We start from the raw sequence: 18,736 nt of genomic DNA, 5'->3' as shown, positions 1-18,736 counted from the left end.
CAGCAGTGATTGATAGGATTTTAATCCTGTTGGCATTTGCATCAGGTAGGAAGTGGGGAAAGTCCTTAAAATGCTCAATTGGCTTTAATACCCCTAACATCTGTTGAAGTTTTTGTTCTAGTTATATATGTTCTCTGGCTGATTTCAGTGCTACAGGAATTCTTAATGCCTTGTCTTTACACTCCCCGGCAGCTGTCATTGGGCATTGCCTCTGAGAGTTGGAGGCTCACAGAGATAACCGAGCCAGGTGCATAAATATTATTTTACACTTATGTACAATACATTATATTGAAAACATATTCTGCATTTTCGTAACTTGGAGCAGAGATTTTGGAAAGTGTCATCTGTTGGATGCAATGTATATATTTTTCTATACAGATTTAAGAACTATCACACATGTAGATTCCTTGTGTGTGGTCAATATTTTGGAAGTCCAGTTGCCACATCAACCGATACCCACTCAATTAACCCAACACAATTACCAGCCCCATCTCATTCCATCATATTTATCTATAGCAGGACTGATGTGTAACCTGAAGATTAAATACCATTTTCCTTTTGTGAGGACTGAAATGGCTGGTTTGTTAACCAACAGTGCACCTTGACTTTTTAAGATTTTTGTAAGTTGATGTGAAGTTTAAGGAAAAAAAATATTTCAAAATATTGTTTTGAGGTTCTGAGGTGAATAAAGAGCAACGCAAGAAGCATTTTTATAGTCTAGTCATATGAATGTCCTCCACTGGATTTTTTTCTCCTGAGCGTACACTCAGTTCATGTATTGGTTATGAGCCTGATTTAGACAATCAGCTCTGCTCTGCAATCACTTCAGAAAATGTTGCACTTGCTTTTATTAAATATAGATAGGAACGCTCATGTCTGTTATAATCAGCTGAAACAAGAGCATGCTTGAAACTGTAGGGCTCTTAGCATGAAAATTTCACCAGTCTTAGAAGACAGAACCAAAGAGAACATATTTTCTTATTTTCATGTACACCATGTAAGTAAAAGAAGTCAAGACATCTTTCCTTTAATGTCTTCACAAGGCATAATAGAACAGAATTGGTGAAAACAGTGACGAACGCGTGTTACTTAACAAAGCTAGAAATTCTGCCTGGCATTTGTTCCAAATCCCAAACGTAGTGCCTCTGTTTCATAATCTCCAAGCAAGCACGGCGCAGTACACCGGTTAAAACTATCTACCAAATACTGCGCCTGATCTTCTCATTTGAGTTATGCTTGCTTCACAAGGTCCTTATTTTGAAGATTACAATGTTTAAAGATAGGGTGTTTGTAGTAGCATCGTAGATTGATCTATTCATAGATTTTGATTTTAGAAATGTTCACTAACTTGACATCCTGTAAAAATAAGACAAAAAATCACATCCGGTATTTTAAAATGAAATCTACCCCTCCAGGACAAGTCAAAATACTCATTGTATAGCATTGCCTCTAATGATCTGCTCTCCCAGGTTCATGTTACTTTTTGAGACTGGGTTTCCTATCTCCCTCTCCACCTTCTTTCAAGGAAAGCAAGCAGGTTTTTGTCCTGGCTGGGAAGGTGTGTTCATCTTTCATCTCTGCTTGAAGAGATTAAAATTTACATCTTGTAAGTCCTGGAAGCGTGCTTTCTTCACCATCCTGGCTGCTTCGTGTTGATAAGAGTAAGGCTCTTCCTGGTATCCAGGGAAGAAGTCCAAGAACCTGCGAGCGGTCATGGCAAATAGTGCACACGCTCATTTTGGAAGCCTCAGGAGTCAGACTGAGGGTGGGTGGAAGTCTCCGAGATCACAGTTTTGGCAATATATATACAGAGTAGGAGCTCGGTAGCATCTAGATGGTTAGCGTAGATGGAGCCCTAAAAAAACCTACTTAAAAAACTTTAACCTGTTGGAACATTAAATTATCATCCTAAATCTGTTGGTGTGAATGTCAACTAACTCCACTGAAGTCATGGGAGCTATGACATATCTTCAGTGTAATTCAGTGTAAACCAATCGGAATAGACCCTCGCGTCAGTTTCTGCATGCATAAAAAGGCAACAGACTCTTCATTTATCTACCTCATATCTCAGTTAATATCTCCATTGTACTTTGACTCTATGTCTATATTAGTAAATTTAAAGGGAATATTCCTGAGCATTGGAATAAAATTGTCTATGGCGTTAATTTGTCCATGGCGCGTCTTTGGCCCATGCCAGCTACCCCATTCCCAGACTCATGGTGGAATTACCTCATAAGAGGTATTAACACAGTTTGTGGTAATGTCCGATGCCTCTTCAAAAGGAAGAATACTACATAAACCACATTATCCAACAATTTGCAGATCATTCCATGCCAGCTGTTACCCATGCCAGACATGTCTGGGTACATCTAACTTACTAGGAGAGACACAGTTCCTGAGTTGAACTGGTGTGTACTTGAAACACAGGCTGCTCCTTCCTTATGGGATGACGACCAAAAATGACACAGAAACAGTAGTTGTAAGCTAGGGGAGAATCCACGCAGGTGTTTAGCTGACTTCCTGAACACCTCTCAGTTCTGCAGCTGTATCTACCTTTTTTTCCAAAAAGATTACTTTGGGTGAAGGACTTCTTGAAAAGTAATTGTAGAAACAGAACACCAGGCTGCGTACTACCTGGCTCGTCTTCCATCTTCCCTATCTCCATTAGGTGACCCTAATGTGTCAATATTTGGTATGACTAACTTGTAAATATTGCCATGCCAAGTTTTGTCATGCAAAGGGCCATTCTTCCTCACTGTTGAACTGCTCATTCAATTTATTTTTTTCCCCGAGTCTTAAGGTGACTGGAAACAAACCATGAAGCCAAAGGGGAGGTAGGATTCTGGACTTCTGACAAAGCGTTCTTTCTCAGTCTTGCCTCTGGGTGTCTTTCTTCACCATGTTGTGTATTTTTCCCACCCTTTTTTAAAAGTAACTTCATTGTGACAGCCTGGGCTAAGATTTTTGTAGCAATAGACATGCACGCCATTTATAAATTGTTTTTAAAGGAAAGGTAAAGAATTAAGCTGTAGTTGGGGAATACAATCGCATAAAATAGGCGGCGCGCAGGCAGCGCTGTGAGAGGGGAATCATCGTTTTCCGTTCGGTCTGCCGGACTGACCCCTCTCCTCGGGTCTGCCTGCCCGCACAGCTCCCTCCGGCCGGAAGGGAGCCGCCGGCTCCGAGGAGGAGGCAGAGGGGACGACCGTTAACGGCCACCCGCCGGCCACTCGCGCGCCGCCTGGCGGCGGGCGGCGGTAGCGCCGGCCTCGAGCGAGGCGGCGGCCGCTGGGGGTCGCTGTTGCCGCCACCGGAGGCTCGCGCTACCTGCCCGCCGCCCCACCAGCACCCGTGAGGCGGGCCCCGAGCGCCGCGCCCGCGGCCACCCCGGCCTCGTCGGGGGTTCGGGCAGCCGTGCCGCCGCCGCGCTAGCCCGTTCCGGCTGCCAAGGGAGAGGTTTCTCCACACAATCAAAGTAAACAGAAAAGTTCAGCCGGATCGTGTTTCACCCCGGCCGCTCCACGCGTCCCCGGGGGCGCCGCGGGGAGTGCGGCGGAGGGCTCGGGCCGCCCCGTTTCGGGGAGATGACTGTCCCAGGAGGGGTCTCGCTTTTACAGGCAAGCGCAACGCTGCCAGCGAGCTGCCGCCCCCCTCGCCGGCTCCCCCGCCCACCACCTCCCCGTCCCCCGGGCTGACAGCCTCGTCTGAGGGAGCCAGCGACCGAGGAAGCCGGCAGGGCTCTCCTGCCGGTGGCGCTGCCTTCGCCCTCCTCCTGCTCTTCCTCCTCCTCACCCCACCCGGTCCCGCCGGGAGCGCTTCCAGGCAGCGCCGCGCCGAGAGCCCAGGAAGCCGCCTTGCCACCCGGGACTGCCCTTGCCAAGAATGGGCGAGAAAGGCGACGCGCCCGCCTCTTCCACCCAGACCCCCGCTCCAGCCACTGCTCCCCGGGCTTCCCGGTCGGCGGGAGCAGAAAATAGCCTTCCTCTTCCCCGGTAGCTCCCCCCCGCCCCAACACCTCCCCTTCCCCGTCGCCGCCGGGCCCGGAGTTCCCGGTAAACAGGCGGCTTCCCCGCCCGCCCCCGGCGAGCGGCCCCCCGCGGGGAACGGCGGGGAGCGCGGGGCCGGGGACCCGCCTGACGGGGAGCCGCGCCAAGGCCATGAATATTTCAGAGGCTCCTCTGCGCTTTTCTAATTAAAGGCTAGGGCGAGGCGCCCCCCCCCCCCCCTCTTCGCCGTCCGTCCCCATCTTCCCGCCGCCGCCCCCTCCCGCTCCACACACACACACACACACACACACACACACTTGGGACCGTCTCCTTACGTCGGAGAGAGGCGAAGGAGTGACTGAGCCCTGCCCGGGAGAGCCGAGCGAGGGGGAGGGACGGGGGGGACCGGGGCGGGGGGGGAAGGGAGGGCGGGAAGGGGGGGCTTGTGCAAGCAGCGACGCTCCCGAGGTTGCCAAGTGGACTTTTATTGTTTTCCACCCACTTCCAAGTCGATACTATCTGCCGTCTCATGTCCATCCTATAGCCTATATAAGCGGCTGCGCCGGGGCTGGCGGCGATGGAGTAGTTTGGATACGGCGGGAGCACAGGGACGGGAGGGGGGCGGGCGGGCCAGCCGCAAGAAACTTGGACTCCCCGCCGCTCGCGGGCTGCTGCCGCCGGGGGAGAGCCGGGGAGCGGCTCCCGGGGGAAGACGCCTCGGCTTCTGGGACGGAGAGACAGGTAACGCGGCCGGGAAGGGCCAGCCACCCTCTTTCCTCCCCGTCTCCCTCCCCACGCCCCCACCCCTCCCGCCCCGCCGGGCCGGAGCGCTGCGTGCGGCGGGGACGCGCCGGTGACAGCCCCAGGTTGGCGCGGGAGAGGCGCCGCAGGCAGCGCAGCGCTGCGCGGCCGTGTGCGTGGGCCGGCCGCCCGCGGCACCCCGCGCAGGGGGCAGATAGCCGTCCGGGGGCGAGCGGCTCCGGGGAGGGTCGGCGTCCCCCGCCGCGGCTGGCTGCCGCTCCCCGTGCCCGTGGCCGTGCCCCGCGCCCCTTCCCCGGGCTGGGAGGGCAGAAGGCCAGAGAACGGGAGGGCCGGCGTGGCCGTGCCCTGCCCTCGGACGGCTGCCCCCGGAGCCGCGCACCGCCCGTCCCGCCGCTCCCGCTCGCAGCCCCTGCGCGGAGCCCCGCGGCGAGGCCGGGTGGGCTCCCTCGCTCCGCGGGCTCGCTGGGTCCGCAGCCGCCGCGACTCCCAAGCAAAAAAAAAAACAAAAACTTGGGCGAAAGTTGGCGCCCCCCGCACCGCACCGCACCCGCACCGCTCCACGGGCGGTCCGCGCCGCCGGCCCGTGGCCACCGCGGACCTGCTCCGCCAGGGCGGACCGGGGGCGCCCCGCCGCGGCACCCCTCGCCCCGCCCCGCTCCGCAGCTGAGCCGCCCGCCCTCGCCGCGGGGCCGCCGCGGGCGCTGCCCGGGGCGCTGGGGCCGCTCTCCCCGCGGGGCTGCCGGGGCGGGCTGGGCTCCGCTCCCGCGGTGTGCGACCTGCGGAGCGGTCTCCGGGCTTTCCGCCGGCGGTGTGTTTCCGATTTCACCCCCATGAGTCTCCCCACCTCCGACCCACCCTAGTTTTTCTCTTCCAGTGAAACGAGGCCTCTCACGGCGGCGGACCCTTCCCTTTCATCTGTTCGTACACCCTTCGGGTCAGACTGCAATGAGCAGACTGAGGTCCCCTGGGCTGCTGGGGCTGGTGCTCTTAATGCTCTCAGCAGGATATTGCAAAGAGAAAACTGACTCTGCAGACCTGAAGGACAGGCAAAGTCTCATAAATCTGATCATGGAGATCATTCAGGAACTGAAGAGGTACCACCTGGAGAAGGATAGTGGGGTGCAGTACTTCTCCAAGCACGACTATAACTTAGATCGAAGGGAAGTGGCCGACTACGGAGGATACCAGGACGAGCAGAGAGTCGGTAAGTCACAGTCCCTGACTTAGGAGATCTTTTTTTTTTCTGTAGGGTGCCTTGGTGAATCAGACATCACATCAGGTTACTAATTTTGTATCCAGAATTCACCACTCAAAATGCGTGTAGATTCCCTTTGGTATCAGAAATTGACACAGACGGCAAATCTGGAATAGAAAAGCTCCACATCTCAGAGCCTCTTGCTCTCTGGATAATGTACTCAACTGGAAGTCCAACTTCCTGTGTGTTGGCTTGAACAAAACCTGTTAATAAGAGGAAAGACCGAGATCAAAGAAATGAGGGATGAAAATGCTCTTTCTCCTGGAATTTACCACTTTCCAAAATGTGCTTGGTTTAAGTGTTTCTTGGAAATAACCGTAGCAAGAGTTCCCCTGGAGGACTCTAGTATGTCCTTACAGATCTCACACCTAGAAGCCTTTCCTGCAGCTCAGCTTCATTAAGCTTTTCACTGTGCTTGTTAGTCCGTTCTGTACTCCAGAGGTAGCACCTTTGAAATACTTGGGAACTGACACGGAGTACTCCTCTGTCCCTGTGCAAGCTCTGACTACTTTGGGATACGCCTGCAGTCATCCTCTTCATTTGAATGGCTTTTTATTAAGCTCCAGTGAAGGCTCAGGTTTGTCTGTAAGCCATTCAGGGTTGTACAGTGCGGTCCAGAAGCAGTTGTACCACGCCACATAGCGATGGATAGTTACCGCTCGGCGTCGTGATGTACTTCTGTGCATCCGGTTGAAAGTCGATGTGGCTTCTCCTGCCATGTCTAATTTACTGTTCCCTGTCACTCCCTACAGTGTTACTGCTGCTCATCTTACCCCTCCTCCTGAAAGCGACTTTCCGAATATTTTCCAGCAGATGTCTACTCACCTTTTTCCAAACTGGCTTTCATATTGCTAGTATGCTATTTATTTTGCCATTATTGATCTCATAAAGCTTCATTGCAGCTTTTCTTAATTTTCATTCATATTCAAATATCCTCATGATTTGCATTTGGTGGTGGTTGTAATGAAAATGTTACTTCTTCATCTGGATGATTAATGAATATAGAAAGGAAGACAGTTTTGTTCCACTTAAGATCACCATAGTGAGAACGTTTTGTTTTATAAATGTTGAAAAGTTGAAGAGGCCAGACTAAGCAGGGAGCCCTGATGAGCACAGCTCTGCATCTTAACGTAGGACACAGGCATAGTTTTTGGCCGCCCTGCATCAGCATATTGGTACAGAACATGTGATTTGTGCCGAACAGTTACCTGTGTATATAATAAACCTACTTCAGAGCAGATTAGTTGGTAGTGGTGTCATTGAGTCCTAAGCAGGATTTTTCATTCTGTTACTATAATGGAGTTATTCCCAGCAACTCTGAAAAGGAACTACCGCTTAGAGTCTTTCATTTCAGTTTTGGCATCACTTTCCCAGTGAGCCTATCCCACGGGAAATTTCTGAGTGAAGCATGTGTGTTTTTAATGCTCTTCGTGACATAATTAGGTCAAATATGATAAGGTCAATTTTACTTACACTGACTAAAGTTAGAACTAAATGAAGAATGACTTTCGAGAAGTGTCTAACCTCACAAGTGAATCAGATCTGGATGGAAATGCTCTCTGCTTTATATCTGATAAGAGGTGCCAGGGGAATGAAAAAGGCTGCTCAGGCATTTATGGTCAAATAAATAAAGCACCATGTAGTGTATCATACACAGTCAGCACTAAGCTATCAGCATAGAGTTTGAAACGGAAAGCAATCAAAGATAGCTGTAAATCAGGAAGGCACAAGCAAGGGTTAGGGCTAAAATGGATTTCAGTAAACCAGTTTCATTTTGCCATCTGCTGAACACAAAACGCAAGGCGGTAAACCACAAACATAGGGAGCCAGAAGAGAGCAATTTGCTTGGGATCATTTCCTGTGAATTTTATTTACTGCTAGAGGGGGGGAAAGAAAGATTCCTGTAAGTAGATCGGTCCAGTCTCATGATTACAGCAGAACAATGCTTGTACAAACATACCTGTGACAAAAGAGTGGATATATTTGCATAAGAGAATTAGAAGACGCTGAACCAAACTTGAATATATCTTTGGGTCTTTACCAGTAGTGGAACATGCCATTTCTGAGCAACCATGAACTAAAATTTCTGGAAGAATTTAAATCTAGGTAAACATGATAATGTAATTCATAGAGAGCTAAAATCTGATGCTTGGTTAACTGTGATCGTCGTTAATGACTGCACACCTAACAGGCATTACCTGTTTCATCATCACAGTGTGTTTCACAGTGCATTTTACAGTGGCTTCTTATGTAAAAGAAATGCTTCCAATTTGGCCTACTGTATGCAAAGGACTTTTGGCCTCTGTGCATCTGTCAAGACGTAGTGGTGATGTTTGCTGGACAAACATCACCTTTCCCCATACTATGCTTGGCAAGCATAGCTCCAGTGCAGCAGAGTGACTACTATTTTTTTTCTGTCCAACAGAAATAGTTCCCAGAGATCTGAGGATGAAAGACAAATTCTTAAAGCATTTAACAGGTATGTTTTAGTTTTGCAGTGGTATCCATCATTTCACATACATACCATAAGCTGCACTCTTCCTATGAGCTGTGCTGATTCATAACTTACTTTTCTTCATATTGCAGGTCCACTTTACTTCAGCCCAAAATGTAGTAAACACTTTCATCGGCTTTATCACAATACAAGGGACTGCACCATCCCAGCATGTAAGTACCAAAGCCGGAGACTTTCATAAAACAACAGAAAAGTCTAAAATTGAATAGCTCTGTGAGGTCCCAGTAGTGATACAATGTTAGAATACATTCCTTGCAATGAAGAATTTGGAGTGCTCTAAAATGTACTAAGTACGCTTTACAACATTGCTAGAATAGCATCAGCATTACAGTGAGGAAAATGGAAACGCAACTTTTTCACTGCACATACACTGCGTAAAATGGCTATAAACGCTGCTTCCTCAGGTACTGATACATATGCCTCTTTGCTTCCAAACCAAAGGTGTTTGCTTTTCATAGGAACACAGGACTCTATAGTGTCAAATTCAAGATAGGACCAGAAATCCAGGTGGGGCTATTTCCTTTTCATTGAATATTTACGTGGAAAGATTTGACAGACATTTTAGATTTTGACTGTTCAGCTACCTGTCTACCAGTGATATTGACAGTGAATCTTTGCAAAGCTTGTCTTCAGTGAATTACAAAAGTATAACTTTTGGCTTAGTTGAAAAAAAAAAAGTGCTGATGGACACAAATAAGCAAATTCAGTTTATGATATCAGTGTTGGCAGCACAGAGAATTTAAAAAACAAAAACAAAACAAACATTGGTATTTATCAGTCAGTAGATGTGACTCCAGATTCAAACCGAGGTGGACCTGTTGAGTAAGCAGATGCTATTTTAGTACAGCCTTTTCAGAATGGAAGCACACTTTATTTTACTTGTCTGAGGTCAACCAGTTGGGTCAGTAGCAGAGCTGGGAATAGAAACAAGAGTTACAGATTCCAAGTTTCACATATTAATAAATATTTCAGCCCAATATATTTTAAAGGCATATTTGATAAGAATTGCAGACTTTTTCCCTATTTGTAAGGCTTCAGATAAAGAATACCTTGGAAAGATAAGGATTTATAGATAATGGCTAACTGTATCACATTCCATTTGCACGGGTGGAGATGGAAGTTGTTCATATCTAGCCTGTTTTGAACAAGCAAACGGTCATACTGCCTTCTTCATAAGGCATACAATACAAACATCAGCACTATGAGTACTCCAAGCTGTGAAGCTACAAACTAGTTGGTCTTAAAGCCGGAATTAGCCTTCTCCTCCTGACAGGTGACATACCTGCCAATATAATGTCTGGATAATTTTCACAAATGGCAATTATAGCACAAATATGCTGTTTGTTAGGGAGTGTTAACATTGCATCTATAGGAAACATTAGTTGTAGTTACTCATTAATGAAATAATGCCTAATGAAAATCAGCATCAGTCAGGGGGCTGGACTGACCAGCATCTCCTTAAAGTAACTTTCTTCTACACAAATGAGGTAAACAACCTGCTCTAATTCTTCATGCACAGTATGATGATACTTCATTATAATATCCTGATTTCAGGTAATACTGCTAATTCTACGTAGAGGCCAAACAATAAAGAAATTAAAAGCTTCTATGATGTTGCAGCACAGCAGCAGTCAGTAAAAAATCTTTTTGTTGGCATACCTTTTAGTACTTTGTACAGCATAGTACATAACTTTGGCACCTAAAAAGTAATTTACTCTGCTGTCTGTCCATAACCAACTTTCACAAAATTTGCTTTTAGTTTGCCATGTTAAAGTAAAAAAAGTCTCTGGATTAATTTTTTAGTTTTGCATTGGTTCTGCCCCTTATTATGAATGCATCAAAAAGCAGAAGGAACCTAAAATAAGAACTACTAACAATAGGACTACTGTGGAAAAACCAATTTTACTGGTTTTAAGACGAAACTCGATACAGTTATGTATGAATTTGTATGATGCGGTCACCTACTCAGGCTGGACTTAACATTCCTATGACTAGGAGATGTTATTTTTCTAATTTCACAGTTCTTCCAGGAAGAAAATATGTTGGGGAGTTGCATTACTTAATATTAAAGTTGATAGTCTTGCTCACTGAGGGCTGGATTTCAAAGATGGATGAGCACTACTTATTCCTGTCATATGGAAATACTACAGCCACGTGTTTAGATCCCACATTTAAGCACAGACACAGGTGTATACATTTTCATACATGCATACACTTGGAGAGCCTCCAAGCACATGCATGCTATTTGTTTATAGATAGGAGGTATGCAGAAGTCAGCTGCATAGTTACATGTGCCATTAGACATGGCTTTCAGTTTCGCAACTTTTACATACTTCATTTCTAAGTCTAAGGAGCTGATTTCTATACTGTTGAACACTAAGGTGTTCATGGAACTTTATTACGGCAATAATTTGCACACCGTTATCAATTTTGATATTTAAAGGCAAAATCGGTTTAGTAATCTATTTATGCTCTTTTTTCATGACAGACTATAAAAGATGTGCCAGGCTTCTTACTCGGTTGGCAGTAAGCCCCATGTGCATGGAAGGATGAAGGTAAGCTTCTTCATAGCAGTGATGACATTCTACAGTGAATTTTGTGTTTCATACATGAAAATTCATGGGAGTGTAAGAACAGTTGTCCTTTGGCTGAGGTATTTCCCTTTCAGAGTACTTGAAGAAACTGGCTTAATCTGGCAAATATTGGCAATAAATAAAGGGTACCCCCTACTGGAAGTCATGATATAAAAGTCCATGTGCATCAGCTGTGAATTATTCATAGCCGCATACAGTTAGCAGATAGTGGATTTGTTACAGAACAAAACACAACAGCTGTAGCTTATTTTTCAAGAGTTGACTCAGTACACAATTGCCTGTATTGGCAGCGGCAGCCCTTTTATGTGTGCAGCTGTAGATCTATGGTGTACATTTTAGTATGAGTTAATATATACATAGCTATACACATGAAAGCTTTATAAATGCAGATAGGTTGCAGGTGCTTTTATAGTAATTCAATTAAAATGTATTATTAGTAGCACTGATAAGCTAAATTTAAGCTACTCGGATTTCTTGGGGTTTTCATTGTGTTCACCTCTTATGTCTATGAGTTTATTCCCTCCCTTTTTGCCTAGATGTACCTCTAAGTCCTACAAATACTTTGGGAATTTCACCATGCACTGAAACAAAAACCAACCAAGTACGTCCAAATGATCTGTGTTTCTAGAAAACTGACACATAAAAATACAAAAGGACTAATTTACATACTGTTCTTAACCTTTACCTGAGACAAAAATGTGACATCTGGCAAAGGGATAAATAATAACCCGTAAGGATTTGTCAGTAACAGGTGCTGTCAAACCAAAATATTTTCACTCTGTAACAAAATAAATGTCTTGTAGAGAGAGACCGTGAGAAAAAGCAGTAAATGTTAAGCATCCTGGTTTACTTTTTTAAAGCATTGACACTGTTTTGCATGGCATTCTCACAAGCAAGCTAGGGAAGGGTGATCAAGATAAACGTAAAAATGGCTGGAAAAAATTAGTTATTAGTGCTTCACTGTCAAACTGGAAAAATATATTGAACAGAGTCACACAGCTTCATTATGAGTATGGTGTTGTTCAATATTTTCATTTACAAATTGGGTGATAAAAGACAGTATATGGATGACAGTAGTGTAGGAGAAGCAACTGTGATAAAGTACAATCTTAAAATCAAAACTAATCTTGAAAACGAGCTAAATAGTTAAAAACGGGATAAAATTTAAAGGAAAGGGCAGAATTCTGAAGTCACGCCGGAGTAATCAACTGCAGAAATACATGGAAAGTCGTGAATAGCTAGACAGATAGTTCTGCAGAAACCATAGGGGTTGTAGTGGATCACAAACTAAGCATGTCAACCATGTCACACTTGAAAAAAGACAAACAACATACTGGAATTTATAAATAGAATAATTAGTTATAAAACGCTTCAAATAATCACTGTTGCTGTAATGCTGTATTTAATTAAGAATACCACAAAGACTTATGGGTGCTTCTTGCAAGAGTCCAAAGAAGAGCAACATGGATGACCAAAAAACTAGAACACTCAATTTACAAGAACAGCTAAAAGGAATTGAGATTATTTAATCTGAAGAAAAGACTACTGCAGGAAAACATGACGGAGCTATTAAATTTCAAAAAAAGTGGCTACAAGCCATTCTCTCTATCTAGTGTGGATAAATAAGACATAATTTGTTTAACTTTGCAACAAGATAGGATTTCAACTAGATATTGGAAAAGATTTTTCCAGTTGCAAGTCTAACATCCTGACTTTACACTAAATCCTCAACATTTCTTTAAGTATTTTCTGCCTGACTTCCTAAAATGAACCTGAACTAGCCCAGCTTCAAGGCAGAATATTTCTAATGTCCAATAACTGTTACATGCCTTAATTTGAAATATGCAGCCATGGAGAGGAATCTCTTATTCATACATTGTGTGTTCAGGGATGGAACCATGGAAACAATTGCATGTAGTATTAGAACAAAAAGAAGTTAGCAAATAAGTAAGTCCTTTGATCTTACTAGGAGAAATGCCAGGGATTCAACTTTTCAGTTGTAAAATCCAGAAAGCAAGGAACAAATTAGCTATTATATGATATTCACCTGCAAAAGATAGGTGAATAATGCTATTACCAATACTAATAGGCAGATACATCAGAGTAGGGAATTCTTCCTCCCTTTCCTTAGAAAGTTTTGCCTGTATCTTTACATCCTATCACGTAAACACAAACTCATAATACGAAGGAACAGTAACTAAAATAGTTCACATCTCTCACTGGGAGTCTATTAAAAAAAGTCCATCTCATTTTGCCAAACAACTCCCTTGCTCAACTAGCAGGCATGTTTCAACGTGAGTAACAAGTCTCCACTTCTGTTATTCTCCACACAGACATAAATCATTAATATCAGTACTCTTAAGCAGCCTCTGCGAGTAGAAGGGAAGTCCGTGCTCTGCCACATATGCCTTGAGATCCACAGATGTCTCTATAAAATTAAGCATCCTTCCTCCTCAAAGCTTTTCCACTGCTCCAGTTCAATTTATGTGGGTAGAACATCCACTCTCACAGAAAAGTATAATGCAGGCTTTATTTGTTTTCATCATTTCATGGACTGAACTGTAAAAAAATGGGTTCTTGTATTTTTCTGCTTATCAAACCATCCTTTTTTGCGGCAAAATGCATAGCTGTCACTAGCCCAAGGTAATTTCTAGAAGTTGCAAAGTCCTGAACATAGTACCACTTACACAGAGCAAGACAAGAATTCAAAGCCGTTTGTTACTTAAGATGGCACTCTGGTGTACTTATTTATAGTCTGACAATAAACACTCTGGTTTGTGCCATAAGGCTACTAGTTAGTATCAGTTCTAAAGCTCAGACTAACTCCCGAATATTAGATAACAAAATTTTCTTACATGATACTACTCCACAAAAGTCTAAATTCACAATTTCTATTATGTAATGACAAATACGATTAAAAAAATCTTTTTAAACTCCTGTAAACTAGTAAAATAGCAGATTAATTATCCACACCTGCTATTTTTTTTCCCACCAACAGATCAGATTTCCTGTTTTGCTCAGTAGCTGATTTTCATTTCATCGGAGGCTTCTGAGTAGGCTGGGCTGTAGATGAATTACTGCTTTTTGATACTTCGGAAAACTAGTAAACTAGTAGTTTTGGTGCATTTTTCAGATCCATGGACATCTGTCCATGTTTAGAGGTCAATTTGGGGGGAAGAAAAAAAAAAAGATTTTGTTTTCATGTGTACTTAAAATGCGTTTTGGACTATTATAGCTTAAGAGCACACAAGACATTGAAACTCGGTGCTAAGATCAAACAAGAAAATAAGGTGTGAAAACAGGAATTAGGCATCTATTACTATCACAGTAGGTACCTTAGGCAGGGGCGGGTGTGTGATACAACTTACAGAGCCTTCACTTTTTCTTCTTTATCCTACATATATGTAACTGCGATCTACTGTCTCTTTTTTTAGAGTGTATGTTCACTCTTTGCCTGTCCCACCGATATAAGCAGTGCAGGGCCCAGTAACAGCCCTTTTACTTGTTGAGAATGCATGAGTGAAGCCAGAGCACCCTGTTATATGTTAAAAAACCCCTGAAAATACAAAACAAACTTGGAAACTTTAAATACATAAAGAGAAAACTGAAATACGACAGTAAATATCCCATTCATGTACACTATATTATATATCCATTTTTTCCTAACTATTCTTAAACCAACATAATATTTGGGCTTTAACTTTTATTTAAAGTATTTTCTAACAATGGAAACAACAGCCCTTAATTGCTTTCTTTCTCACGCAGTTTCTTACTGAGTAACATCAAGCGCACTCCAGAAATGTCACTTTCATGTTATAAAAGAAATGAAGGTGGAATTAAGATGTGGGGTTTGTATGTTATTCAGTGAAGGAGGACCCTTTTTTTCTAGAAAGTATAGCTTGATCCATCATATACAACTTCCCACGATGTGTTCAATCACCTCTGCTTGGTGACAGGAAGTAGTTCCCAAGGTAACTAATTTAAGACACTTATCAGAACTATTGCTTTGAATGAGGTAGCCAGCCAGCCTACATGGTTGCTAGTGGGGCATAGTCCAACTTTATCAAGAGGCAGTTCTGAGTTTTCCTTACTAGGGGATCTCTGTGGCTAGCACCAGAGTAACATTAAGAGCTTTATCATCTTCAGTGCATGAATCTCTGATCTGATGCTCACATTAAGCAGACTTACACCCGGGTGTTCACGCTTGCGGAAGGAATTTTTGATGTGAGCACACAGACGTTCTGCTACAAAAGCCTACTGGCACAGTATTTTAAAGTTTGTATTGATATTTAAACCACTAAATTCCTCTCTTACATAGATGAGCTTTTCCTTACAGAGTTTATCTCTACCGTCACGCACAGGTTAATGCTTAGAACTGAATTCGGAAGGCTATGATATGCCTTTACAGTATCTTTCATTTGTGCTTTTTAAAATCAGAACAATTGTATGGTTTGGCTGGTTTCAGCGAATACAGCTGGCTGGGTTTGTGTTTTGGGTTTTTTTTTTCTTCTTTGCATTAGCAAAGGAAAACTATCAAATTAAAGAGGAGAAGGGAGTCGCGTGGCTACCTATGTTGTCAAGAGAGACTGCAGTCACATAGCACGCAAGATCTCCACTAAGGATACTACCTGTCATCCTTCAGCTAAATTCCAGTCTAATTTTCCTAGACTGATGCATGTAATACAGACTATGGGAAATTTAAAAAAAAATAGTACAACAACAGATGAATCAATGCTAAAAATCTGAGGCCTTTTCAAGGGTTTCTGTAACTGCCAGGGATTTAGAAAACTGCAATTTAGCTGAGCACTGCAAATCTAAGACCCACAGCTTTTTATCATGAACCCACACAAAAGCAGGTATAGATGACAAATGAGCATCCTATCCACTTCCACTTTTTCACCCTCAGTGAGCTGCATATTCCTATTAGTAATGAAAAAACTATTTATTAAATTCTCAGTGTTTAACTTGCCAGTTGTACCACACACTGATCAGACCAAAAGCGTGTTGTTGTTAAACATCACTTTTAAACATCACAGCGTAAATAGGTTATAGCAGGGGCATACATACAGAAAATTAGCAAGAAAAAGAAAATTTACGTCAGTTTCCCCTCTAAGGAAGGACATTTAAAAAAAAAAAGTATGTCCTATCTGCAAAACCAGAAAAAAACCTAAATTACATTAAGCTTTTCTGTAACATTATTACATTTCCTAATAGCTTTTAAAAAATAGCAAAACTAAATGTTTAAATACCACTAACAAGTATTTCTGTATGCACCAATAGCTCGATTTCCAATGGATTATGTCAAGTCTGACTGACTTTGCATTCAAATGATTCTATTACAAATTATACTTAAGCAGTAGAAAATGTAGAGAAACTCAGAACATCAGAGTTCACCCTGATCATGGCAGAGACAGATACGTATGTTCAGACAGACGGTATGAAATTTTGAACTGAAAAATGACATCAGCAGAACTCCAGTATCAGAGAACCCACTGTTTTTTACCTCCGATGTAGACTTCTGGTGCCCGTGAGACACAGAAGCTTCAGCTGAATCTGCTCGCATGTCAGAGCAGTGTCTTTCACATGTGCAGTTCCCGTTGACTAAGAAGACATGGTGCATTTTCACTTCAAAATAAGGGCAGAAGAGGTTGTCTTAGAGACTCATGTAACTGGGTAGAAAGACTTGCAGCATTCAATGGTCACCTGTCTAGAAAATGCAAAAAAAAGAACCCAGAAGCTACTGGAGAGAGGATGGATTTCTAGATACGTACATAAGGAATGTGGAAACCTGCACTTTCCTGTCAGTGATCTTGATACCAGTGTCACAGAAGCGGTTTTGATTTCATTCCAAGACACTATTCTGGGAAGAGTTAATAGAACAGGCAGCAAATGGAACCACTGCAGCTCCTACTCAGTTTGTGTTGCCTCAGTGTTTGCAGGTCCCAGGGACTATATTTATACGCCCAAATCTCAGAAAGTTACTTCTACTTGTCTCTTGTTTATATGAGTCCAAGTTTCTTCACTAATGGGCCCAATGAAATACCAAATCCTTCCTAGATCCTTCAAACCTTAGCTTGACAGATTTATATTACTGGACATCGTATCAACCACTTCCTGACGCCAAGACATTAAGTCCGATGTTTGCAATCTGTTAATACTGTCCTTGAGGTTTATGCACGTTTTGACTTCACAGCTGCACTCAAGGGAACAGGCTAAACATACCTATGAGGACATTTTGAATAGGTAGAATTGTATTTTCCAAATCTGTCTACTAAAATGAACCACCACAAAATGCGACAATTTCCCAAACTTTCAGCCTTGGTTAACAAACAAAACAGTAATTTAGCAGTCCGGCTGATACGAACTGAGCTGAGCTAAGTCCGAAATGCACTACCAGGTTTTTCCAAAGTTATTACTGAATTCTCCAGTTGTATTTACTACTGTATATGTGTAATAAATACATTCTTAAAGACGCGTATGTGAGGATAAAACATGATGAAACACGATTTTCTTCTTTCTTTTCATCCACCAGACATTATTACCACGAAAAGAAACACCAAGAACCAAGAGAAGTGCCTTGGAAACCAACAGGGAAACAGAACTTATTACCTTTATAACATATTCCATTGTGAACAAGAGATTTATTTTTGCAGATTGACAGACTACTTCCCATAATTCTTTTAACATGCGTTTTGTATGTCGTCAAGTTTGCAGATTGACATTCTTTACAGTAGCATAACTGCCAGTAGTACCTGATGCTCCATACTTAAAAACACACTTTACTAATGATGTGTAATGCTGCCAAAAGTTATATAAACACAAATATTTCACCAAGAAAATTGATGTTCTGTTGCTTAATTCTACAATTTTAAGGAATGTTTGTATATCTAGAACTACTAAAGATCTGCTCCACAGTAGTTGTGGTCACTTGATATCCTTCATGCTTATGCAATTTTTTAAAAGTTTGGTTAAAACAGACTTGCATTGGGGTCACATTGTACCCTAGGAGTACAAATCGCATGACAAACAGGAACGTAATTCCAAGTAGACATATTTTTTTGGGACAGTGGAGCATGGATTTTCTACACAAACACAAGCTGCCATTAATTTACTTTATATAATAAATGTATAAAACATTCCAGCGAACGTGCAATATGTAAATACTGTAAATAACAAGCGTAAGTAATAAAGTGTTTGGTATTAAGTTGTTCTCGGTTTGCTTTCTGTTCACTGAATCCAGAATTTGATAAACAAGCTACCTTCCAGAGACTACTATCATTTATCCACACTTGGAACCTCTTTACAGGAAGAGTTTGGTAGAGCAAGAAAGAAAGGTGATTTGGACACTTCCTATGGATTTGTGAGGACGGGCAGATCTGTGTGTTCCAGTCCTGCAAAATGCCCAGACCACAAGGCTGCTCCAAGTCTCTACAACATTTTAGATTTGAATCTTTTTTTATGACAAATGGTGGTTTGTTTGGGCTTCTCCCCCCTCCCCCCCCAAACAAAAAAAATTTAAAAATCTGCAGCTTATCCATGATACTACAAGGCAATATAATCAGTAAATGTCCAATAAATCATTTTAGTATCATAAAACTTTAGAGTCAGTGAAATTGTCTCAGGA

The 18,736-nt window shown here is 43.1% G+C and overlaps 1 protein-coding gene across 1 annotated transcript; it reads left to right on the top strand.

Moving 5' to 3' along the window:
• Positions 1-5,483: 5,483 nt before the first annotated feature.
• Positions 5,484-18,493, top strand: ALKAL2 (ALK and LTK ligand 2). The gene is made up of 5 exons (XM_009512544.2): positions 5,484-5,952; positions 8,429-8,482; positions 8,590-8,670; positions 11,007-11,073; positions 17,645-18,493. Exons 1-4 carry the CDS (start codon positions 5,694-5,696, stop codon positions 11,069-11,071), a joined length of 459 nt encoding a protein of 152 aa, XP_009510839.1. The 5' UTR covers positions 5,484-5,693; the 3' UTR covers positions 11,072-11,073; positions 17,645-18,493.
• The last annotated feature ends 243 nt before the right edge of the window (positions 18,494-18,736 follow it).

Source organism: Phalacrocorax carbo, chromosome 3 (assembly GCF_963921805.1).
Source record: "Phalacrocorax carbo chromosome 3, bPhaCar2.1, whole genome shotgun sequence".
Classification (NCBI taxonomy): domain Eukaryota; kingdom Metazoa; phylum Chordata; class Aves; order Suliformes; family Phalacrocoracidae; genus Phalacrocorax; species Phalacrocorax carbo.
The sequence above is the reverse complement of the archived record's forward strand: the minus strand, read 5'-3'. Positions and strand labels throughout refer to the sequence as shown.

What these genes read in the sequence shown, in the direction of transcription:
- ALKAL2 (XM_009512544.2), top strand. Translation starts at nt 5,694, where the DNA reads ATGAGCAGACTGAGGTCCCCTGGGCTGCTGGGGCTGGTGCTCTTAATG. An exon ending in CCAGGACGAGCAGAGAGTCG is followed by an intron (nt 5,953 to 8,428) that starts GTAAGTCACAGT and finishes TCTGTCCAACAG; the next exon opens with AAATAGTTCCCAGAGATCTG. An exon ending in ATTCTTAAAGCATTTAACAG is followed by an intron (nt 8,483 to 8,589) that starts GTATGTTTTAGT and finishes TTCATATTGCAG; the next exon opens with GTCCACTTTACTTCAGCCCA.